At 43.4% G+C, this 10,180-nt stretch overlaps 2 protein-coding genes across 2 annotated transcripts; one reads left to right on the top strand and one right to left on the bottom strand.

Moving 5' to 3' along the window:
- Positions 1-1,799: 1,799 nt before the first annotated feature.
- Positions 1,800-2,966, bottom strand: LOC133904345 (putative invertase inhibitor). The gene has a single exon (XM_062345812.1). It carries the CDS (start codon positions 2,521-2,523, stop codon positions 1,993-1,995), a length of 531 nt encoding a protein of 176 aa, XP_062201796.1. The 5' UTR covers positions 2,524-2,966; the 3' UTR covers positions 1,800-1,992.
- Positions 2,967-3,102: 136 nt separating this feature from the next.
- Positions 3,103-4,202, top strand: LOC133904343 (pectinesterase inhibitor 28-like). Its single transcript, XM_062345811.1, has one exon. It carries the CDS (start codon positions 3,503-3,505, stop codon positions 4,052-4,054), a length of 552 nt encoding a protein of 183 aa, XP_062201795.1. The 5' UTR covers positions 3,103-3,502; the 3' UTR covers positions 4,055-4,202.
- The last annotated feature ends 5,978 nt before the right edge of the window (positions 4,203-10,180 follow it).

Here is a 10,180-nt window from a genome sequence, read left to right as displayed (position 1 = left end):
TTTTTTTGAATTTTCGTCCGGTTACCGTGGTAACCGTGAATTTTTGATTACCGCCGGAGCTCGGTAACCGAGCTCCGATCGGTAAGCAAAACCTTACTCGAGGGTTCTGTTCTCCGGATCAAGCAGGATTGTTCATAGACTCCGATCCGTGGGCTCCCTGCAAGTTTCAGGAATCAAAGGCCTAAGATCATAAGTCTGTTTAGATCCAAAACAAGAAGGGGAATGCTTTTTTTTTTTGAAAAGTGCATATTTTCCTGTTGTTCTATATATTAGTTTCCTGAAATAGTTAGTTCATCGAGAGTGGAATATTTGCCTAACTATGTTTGCAATTGGAGGCCCACATTAAATACTTGAAAAACAGCCTTCCTATATGCTAATATGCTGCTTGAAATTTTCTGATGGGGTATCTCATTAGACTACACATCATGGTGAAAACCCCAATTTTGTGTAGCTACTGCAGAGCCAAGGAAGATCTTTACCAGATCTGCTTTTGCTTCAAGGTTCCTGTTTTGTGTTGAATAAATTGTCTTTTCGATCTTCAAGGATTTGAAATGCTTCAGTTGAGGCGTAGATTTTATTGTAATCTTTATATTCAGGAAAAATTGCGTACTAAAAAAATGTGATACATGTTTACCTTTAACTACTATGCATGGAGTAGTCTGAAAAGGAATATCATAACCGGCCTGCACTTTAGATTGTGTTCTTGCTCTACCAAAAGCAGAAAATAAGTTCTTGACACCTAGCAGCTCTAGGAATAAGGAATTTTGACTGTCAATCTGGGCCATAAAGTTTGCAGCAAGAAAGTATTCCCTTCGGTATGGTTTTGTGTTTCGGGCTTATGATTTACGAAGAAACTTTTTTCCCTTTTGTAGCTACTCTTTAAATGTTTATTGTGGTTCCCTTAGCTCTATGGTGCTTTTACTAATGTTTATCTACAAGGTGCATATGTTTTGGTACTAATTTGCTTTTGTCAGTTATGAGTCCATGATTGTCACTACCCTTTCACTCCCCTTGCTCAACCAATGCCCTATTGGTGATGTACGGTGAGTTTCTTTTCATAAGTTTCAATCATCTTACATCCTTTGTCTCTGTAATCTAGAAGATAGATTTCTTGGAAGCAGGAGGAGTGGGTTTCTTGACCACACTTGGTGATAAACAGAAGTTCCTCTTAGATTGTATCAATGGTGCTCACTGAAAATGTTTGTTGAATCTATAGAGTATTAGACCATCTCTAACAGAAACTCTAAAAATTTATCCCATATAACACTATTACAGTATTTCTTATTTTTTTCATCTCCAACAGCTACCCTATTTCCTACCTTTTATTACTCTCCTTCCTTCCTCGGACTCACACGCATACTCTAGCTACAGTGTTGCCGGCTCCAATATTTGGCCGCAAATTGCCTTACCTCGTTTCCTTCCCGTATCACTGTAGCATGCAAAAAGCAGAATTGCCGTCGCTGTTGGAGAGCAGTACGGGAGATCGGAGCGGCAAACGTCGAATCCAACAGGGATAGAGTCTCCTTTGCCGCTCCTGTTGGAGTTGATCTTAGTTGAGTAGGACACTCACATTAGGGTAACATGTGCTGTTTTTTCATTGCTCTCCTCATGATGTCAGATAATTTAGAATCCATTGTATTACACACTGATGAAATGTGCTTTTGTATTTCTGTTGCGAGAAAGCCAACAAAATGGCAACCATGAATAAAGTTAGAATTGGTGGTGGTATAATGGTTTGTGGAAAACAGAATGAATTTGCAACACATTAATCAGGATAATCCATACATTTGCACAAAACAGAACACTCAAACAGCGACATTATTGTTCATGAACTCACGATTCATACACATATTACTGTAGATTGCGACAAAACAACAGTGAATTAGTGATTGATTATTGATCCACTACTTGAAATCCAGCCATGTCAGATGAAACCCAAGAAGAAGAAGCCGCCACATCACCACGGTGCGCGTGCCACGTCAGCACGGCAAGCTAGCTGACTTTGTTGAGCAGCGCGGTGGCCATGGTGGTGAGCTGGTCGAACTCGCGGTTGGCTCCGGCCATCCTGCCCGCTGCCGCCGCGGCGCCCCCGAGCGCCGCCTCGCACCCGATGCCGGCCTGCCCCGTGAGCGGCAGCAGCGAGCGCGCGGCGCCCCAGCTCCGCGCCGCCGCGTACCCGCGCATGAGCCGCAGCGCCGGCACCGACGCCGCCCCGTACATGATCCCGCACGCCTCCAGCGCGTCCCGCGCGGCCGGGTCGCTCTCTTCCCGCGCCATGGACGCCGCGGCGTCCCGCGCGGACGTCCCGCTGGCCGCCGCCAGGTCCGCCGCGACCAGGAGGTGGCCCTGACGGTCCGCGGACGCGGCGCCCGGCACGGACCGCAGCCGCGACGCGCAGAAGGCGAAGTCCACGAAGTCGCGGATCGCGTCGCACGAGTCGGCCACGGTGTCACCGCCGACGATGCCGCAGCAGCAGAGCGCCGCGGCGGCGGCGGCTGCCAGGAGGAGCGAGGCTCTGCTCATGGCTTGTTTCTCTCTCGTACGTCTTCTCTCTCTCTCTCTCTCTCTCCTGTGAAGCAAGTGGCTCTCCTCTGCTGAGTGCTGACGCTGTGCTACGTTCCTCTCATCGTCGAGGTTAGGTGAGCTGATCAATCAATGCACGCACGCGACGCCTGTGTGCTCTGCCTCTGAATCATCCCATACGATATGCATTCTCGTCTCAACGATGATAATCTAGAAGCTGAGGTGGTAGCAGTAAATGCATCGTCATCTAGCTCAGTGTGGGGAACTGACAAGTGACGAAGCAAGCACCGTCGCTTTCGTTGTTTCGGTGTTGTCAGGTGATCTCCTGCAACTACCACAGGAGAAGCAGACTCTTGATTTTTTTTTTGGATGAAACAGTAGGAAGCAGACTCTAGATTTCCCTCAGCAAGGGGCGATTTTTAGAACCTGGCAGTCGGTCTCGAAAATCACTGTCATCATGCCCAATCTTGCTACCTCTTGCACATCAGAGAGACGGAGACAATCATAAATCCTTGCCTGGTTGCAAAGATGGATGGTCCAAGCTCCAATCCGGCCGGCTTAACTTCACATTGCATTGGACCGAATTCCTCACCATTCATGACTCGTGAGGCTGCTGCTGGGGCCTGGGGTTGTTGGGTTGGTGGTGTTTGGTGGTCGCTCTGATGACTCGTGAGGTAGCCAGCAGGTCGTTGCAGATGCAGGGCAGCACGGCGGGCACAGTGCAACTGTACGAGCCGGTAGCCTCACTACAGTCTACAGTCGTTGAGAAAATTGTCATCGTCTTGTGACTAGAACGTGAGGCTCATCAAGATCAGAAGCAGTAGTCCTCCACCTCGATCATTCACTCCAAACACATGCATGGTGGGATCATCACCTCCACCTCGATCGTTCACTCCAAACACAGCAACCTTGTGACTGTATGTAACCAACACCAAATCAAACCAAGAAACAGATCGGTTGCAAGACACAGACCACCACCATGACCGCCTCCTCATCTCCCTTGCTCCCCGCTCTCCTCCTCCTGCTCATCGTCTTCGTGGACGGCGGCTCCGGCGCGGAGGCAAAGACGGCGCTGGACCAGCTGTGCGGGAGCCTGGGCAGCTACTACGTGACGCCGGACCTCTGCGCGTCCGCGCTCTGCGCCGACCCGTCCGCGCCGTGCCGCGCCGCCCGCGACGCGCCAGCGGTGGCCGCGCTCGCGGCGAGGCTAGCGGCCGACAACGCCACCGCGGCCAAGGGCAGCATCGAGGCCGCGCTCTCGCTCGCCGGCTCCGCGGGGGGAGCGGCGAGCGCAATGCGGTCGTGCCTGCAGCTGTACGCCGGCGCCGTCCCCGCGTTGCGGTGGGCGGCGCGGTCCGTGGCCGCCGGGCGGTACCGCGGCGCGCGGGAGGTGCTGCAGGCTGCGCAGTACGTCGCGGCGGGGTGCGAGGGCATGGCCGGCGACGCGGCGGCGCTGCCCAGGGAGAACGGCCGCTTCAGCGACATGGCGTTCGTTGCGCACGCCGTCGTCGCCTCCATGTCCAGAGACTGATCGATCGACCACTCTTCTGGCCTAGCTAGCTATGCACTGCATGCTAACCCAAAACCCATCGGTGTTCGTTGTAATAATTATATGTTCTAGCTGTAACAGCAACTCGATCCATCGTGCTGTCATGTGAATCGATTAACAGATTGAGCTCGATCATGGTGTTTCGTGATCTATCTCTTCTAGTTAGATTCAATTTGCACCCGTAGCCAAGAGTGAATTTCTCTTATAAATAGGAATTAATTTCGCTGATGTAGAATTAAAGATGTACGAAGCAACACCAATCTAGAGCTGCGGAAATTTGATAAAAGACGCCACTCGAGCATTGGTGAAGCATTGATTGTGACTTCACCCTCAACGATGACCGTTGCGAAGACGAGAACACATATCCGACGATAAGCGATGGTCTGACGCTAAAGCAGTTGTATACGATAGATGGTCTAATGTTAAAGTAATTGTAAATGCTGAAGTACTTTTAGAAGGAGTTCAAGGTTGTACATATCGTATGATTCGACGTACATACCAGATGCTTTGTCAGAGCAAAATCTATAGGAATTCCTTTTGGTTCACTGGAAGATGAAAGTATACATGTCAGATGGTTCAACGTTTGTATCAGAGAATTTGTCGGAGGATTCAGTGACAGTAATAACTAGTCTTGGGTGGATGGTTCACACCGGATGATCCGGTGTTTGGAGCCTGTATACGTTAGATCATCTGGCGTTCAGGAGAAATGTGATTGTTGAAGCAACGACTAGTGCACGGGGTTGAGACTATATATACCCCCACTCGATCATTTGAATGTGCTGGAGTCTAGAGAAACTCACATACACTTGAGAAGACAATAAGCCACCAAAGTGCTAAAAGTAATCATCCAAAGCAATTAGCATAACATTAAGGAGTGATTAGTGCTATTAAGACTAGAGAAAGTTGTTGCTAGGTATTGCTACTAGAGAGTGGATGAAGGAGTGATCCTACTTTATACCAAGTGGTAGGGTGACATGACTCGTCGGCACTGTGAGCCTTAGTGGTTCAATTTTGTTGACCCTTCAGCTTTGTGTGAAGTGGTGATAAGAAGCTTGTACGAGGACACGAAAACTCCTGTCTTGATGGCTCAAGCTCTGCAATGAAGATGACGATAAGTGATCAGAAGAGAAGCTTGTGGTGAGTGTTGCCTTTGTGGCTTGGTAACTTAACCTATTTAAGGCATATGTGGCTCAAGGTCATGATCAGGTGCTAACCAGGATCAATAGCCTAGGTGGCTGCTCTAACGTGGACTAAGGGTGATGTTTATATCATCGATACCACGGGATAAAAATTCTTTATGCCGAGTTTACACTCTCTACATTATTTACGTTTCCTCATTTACATATTTGCATGTTAACTATGTTTGTTTAACTTCTTAGAGTAGTTTGCTAGGATTGGCTATATGTTGTATATATTTTTGAACGGTAAAGTAGACACACTATATAAATCTAGAGTTTTTTAAATAGAAATTGATACATGTGTATCTTGTGAAATTTTTAGAGCCGATCAGTTTTAAGTGTACTAATTCAACCCCCCAACTTAGAATACCACTGATCCCTTTCAATTGGTATCAGAGCAAGAACTCACAGCCATAGTCTATTTTTGATCAGTTATGCTTCACCGCCTAGTGAGTTGTGACATCAGTGGTAAGGATGAATATCGGCAGTGCTCCACATTTTGATCGCACTCACTTACCCCAGCGGAATATTCTAATGACTTATTTTTTGCAAGCCAAAGATTTAGATGTTTAGAGAGTCAAAGAGGAGGGGATGAAGGAACATCCCACAAACAAGGAGAGCCAATTCGATGTCTTGGTGAAGAGTATTCTTTTATTTTCTCTATGCATCAATGTATTCAATCGAGTATATTCTCTCACCAATGCACATGATATTTGAACTAACCTTATTGAAATGCATAAAGGCACAAAGAATATGCGCAATGAGAAATATCATGTGCTAGTCTCTGAGCTCAATAGTATTAAACAACTTGCCCATGAAAGTGCTAATGAGATATACTCATGTTTGAATATTCTTGTCAATGATATCAATATGTTAGGATTGACGCAATTGGAGACGATCAAGTGGTGAGCAATATACTTCAAGCTCTCCTTCAAAACTATAAGTTGATTATTTTCATCATCTACAAAAACAATGACATTGGAGAGATGACTTCAAGCCAAGTAATCAGTAAGATCAACGTCCATTAGATAACTATAAACATGGGGGTTGAAGTTTCCTCCTTATCTGACACCAAGAACCTTGCTCTCATGAGCAAGCAATCACCTTACCTACATATGTAAGAGAAGATGAGGAGACAAGAGCAAAAGTCAAGCTCAAGTGAAGATGATGATGAAGAAGATGAAGAGAGTGATGAAGAAGATGAGGAAAACACCTCAAGTGATGAAGAAATGAACCCTAAGATCACCAAGCTCATCTCAAGATTGGAGAAAGACATAAAGAGCATCAATATCAAGATTGATTATCCAATCTCCATTAAAGATTTGATCAACACAATTAATCATATCAAAAAAGAGAAGAAAACTAAGAACAAGAGGGAGACAAGGGAAAGAGATAAATCATTTGTAAGCATAGGAAGATAGGTGCGTGAAAAAGAATATCCAATCTCAAGTGATGAGAGCTTCACCATCCACTCCTAAAAAAGGAATTTTTTCTCAAGGTTGTCACTACGTAAGTCATCATCACACAAGTGTCTTATGCTCAAAATTATGAAAAGTGATGTAAGTGATGATAAATCTGATGAGCATTTACCATCTTAAGAAGAACTTCTTGCATTGATCAATAAGCAACAAATGGCCTTAAAGAAACAAGCTAAAGAACTTAAGATGCTACCTTTTTCTAATTATAAATAATTATTGAGCAAATTTGAATTGTTAAACAAGGAGCATGAAGAGCTTAAGACAAAACTTGAGGGTATTGAATCTCAACCTAAAGTCTCCTTAAAGCAATCTACCTCTCTCTTTAATATCAATTCTAAGGTAGATGCTTCTACTTCTTATGATGATTTGACTGATCTATCTAGATTAACCCTTTGCAATGAGACATATGTTAAGAATATTGTTACAAAATCATATAATGATATCATTGCACAAGAGAATGATGAGTTCAAGCAAGAAATAGAGAAGCTCAAGAAGGACTTAGTAAGATTAAAGGGAAAGAATCATGTTCAACCTTTTCAAGATAACCATGATAGCATGGTGAACAAGCATACGAAGGGGTCCACCGTGACATGCTTCAAGTGTCATTAAGAAGTTCACAAGTCCTTCCAGTGCAAGCAAATTAAGAAGGAGATCAAGGAGAAGAAGAAGATGAACCTCTCAAACAAGACCTCCAACAGCTACACCAAACTCAACTACAAGATCAATTACAAGACCAAGAGCAACCACTACAAGTTTAAGAAGAAGGACAGTGCCAAAGTGGTTGCACACATGGTTAGGCGAAAGGACCAGGGATGAAACTAGCCTATTTGGATGCCCAAGAAAATCATCACCAATATAAAGTGTACAAGATTGGGTGTATTGATGAAGACCTTGATCATCATATACCCAAATCTCTTATCTAAAGGTAAAAGAGGTAATGGTAGCTAGAATTTTTGTTCATACTTTTTGTTTTGCATCTAGTATATTTTTCCTTGTCTAGGATTGCATGTGCATATTTTATTTCCTTGAAATGCCTAGTGTATATATTTCATTTTCTTGCAATACCTGGTGTAGTTTTTCATATGATAGATTACTTATGTTTCTCTCTAATCCATAAGTAACTTGCATGGTTTATTAGTTGTAGGTTCTTTTCATTCATATTTTAACAAGCGGTATCCTTTTTTGTCATGAATCCAACCTATAGGGTACACTTTCCCATTATTGTCAATGATAAGTGCTTGTCTCTCACAAGTATTCGACACTTGTATGCACACATTTAGAGGGCATATCACATAGGTTGTGATTTTGAGACTAACATGTTTTTCAAGTAGTATTTTTGTCAATTCATTTGATCTTTTAAGCTATCTCCATGTATAATATGACTTAAACTTCCTATCTTGTCATATTATCTAGTTGCGCATATGTTACATACCTACAAGTTGTTCATAAGTAGGTCTCTTCATATGTATGTACACATATAGAGAGAGTTTAGATCATATCATGCGAGTTTCATGAATTGTGATTCATTTTTTATTTTAAATGGTATCTACATAACCCTTTCACATCACAAGTGGTGCTATTTAAATGGATCAAAATTTATGAAATTATCTCTCCAGTGCTCTAGCATTTTCCTTTAAGTTCAACATGTGTTTGTAGTCTTTTTGAAATGGTTGACAAAATGGGAGAATTTTGGTGACCAAAGTAAGTTGCAAGATTGTTGACAAAGGGAGAATCATGATGCAAGAAACGCACAAAGTAAAGAGCTCTTACATGGGTCGATCAAGGGAGATAGTGGTGATAGAGAAATGAGGAGAATCGTCTCCATAGAGGTCACAACAAAAAGGGAACAAAGTGAATGTAAGAACAAGGTATGACAAAGATGAAATCCTTCTTTTACAATAGATATCATTGGTTGTTCTTGCCATGCATCTAAGCAAAGAGGTAAGGAATTGTGTTCTTTACAATTAGTGTCGTTTATTATTTGCCACTTGTTTTGGTTGTGTTGTCATCAATCATAAAAATGGAAAGATTGTAGCGAATATAGCCTTTTAGGTATGTATGTGATTTTGGTGGTTAATAACAATATAGTCAGTGGGACTAATATGTTTGTCAAGTATATGCTTTAGTAGGTCCCATAGATGAGTTGAAGAAAAGATAACACTTAAAGAAGTTTGAATTGGATGTGTTCTAGAAAAAAATCTACACACCGGATGGTCTGGCGCTGAAGCAGTTGAACACATTGGAGTGTTTTCTGAAGAAATTCAAGGTTGTACACGCTGGATGGTCCGACGTTGAAGCAGTTGTACATACCGGAGTATTATTAGAAGAAGGAGTTCAAGATTGTACATGTTGGATGGTCTAACGTATACATCGGATGCTTCACAGGAGCAAAATCTAGAGGAATTCCTTTCGGTTCACTAGAAGATGAAAGTATACATGTCGGATGGTCCGGCGCTTCTATCGAAGAATTCGTCGGAGAATTCAGTGGTAGTAATTGCTAGTCTAGGGTGGATAGTTCACACCGGATGGTCCGGTATTTGGAGCCTATGCATGCTGGATCATCCAGCGTTCAGGAAAAATATGATCATTGGAGCAACGGCAAGTGCACTGGGTTGAAGCTATATATACCCCATCACTCAGTCATTTGAAGATGTTGGAGTCCTGATAAGCTCACATACACTTTAGGAGACATCCAAGCCACCAAAATACTAAAAGTGATCATCCAGGGTAATTAGTACAAGATTAGGAAGTGATTAGTACTATTAGGTATAGAGAGAGTTATTGCTATGTATTACCGTCTAGAGAGGGGATCAAGGAGTAAGCCTACCTTGTTCCAAGTGGTACGCCGATACTATGGAGTCCTGGTGACTTAAGCTTGTTGACCCTTCGGCTTCATGTGGAGTGACGACAAGAAGTTTATATAGGGATGCGGAAAGCCTTGCCTTGGTGGCTCAAGCTCTGAAGTGAAGACAATAGCAAGTGACCAGAAGAGAGGCTTATGGTGAACCTTGCCTTTGTAGTTTAGTGGCTCAACCTACTTGAGGCATAGGTGGCTCAAGGGTCGTGGTCGGATGCTAATCGGGAGCAATAGCCTAGATGGCTGCTCCAATATGAACTAGAGATGGTATTTATACCATCGATATCACGGGATAAAAATCTTTTATGCTGAGTTTACCCTCTTTACATTCTTTACGTTTTCGTATTACATACTTGCAAGTTACATTTGTTTGTTTACCTTTCTAGAGTAGTTTGCTAGAATTGACTATAGGTTGCAAAACTTTTTGAACGGTAGAGTATGATACTATATAAACCTAGAGCTTTTTAGATAGAAATTGATATAGGTTTATCTTGTGAAATTTTTGAAGTCGACCAGTTTTAAATGTCCTAATCTCTCCCCCTCTTAGGATGTCACCAATCCCTTTCAGCCACATTGGGTTTGGGTTGTTGCGTGT

This window comes from Phragmites australis, chromosome 22, assembly GCF_958298935.1.
Source record: "Phragmites australis chromosome 22, lpPhrAust1.1, whole genome shotgun sequence".
Taxonomy (NCBI): Eukaryota; Viridiplantae; Streptophyta; class Magnoliopsida; order Poales; family Poaceae; genus Phragmites; species Phragmites australis.
The sequence above is the reverse complement of the archived record's forward strand: the minus strand, read 5'-3'. Positions and strand labels throughout refer to the sequence as shown.

Excerpts from the sequence above, each read along its gene's own strand:
- LOC133904345 (XM_062345812.1), bottom strand. The coding sequence starts at position 2,523 with ATGAGCAGAGCCTCGCTCCTCCTGGCAGCCGCCGCCGCCGCGGCGCTC.
- LOC133904343 (XM_062345811.1), top strand. The coding sequence starts at position 3,503 with ATGACCGCCTCCTCATCTCCCTTGCTCCCCGCTCTCCTCCTCCTGCTC.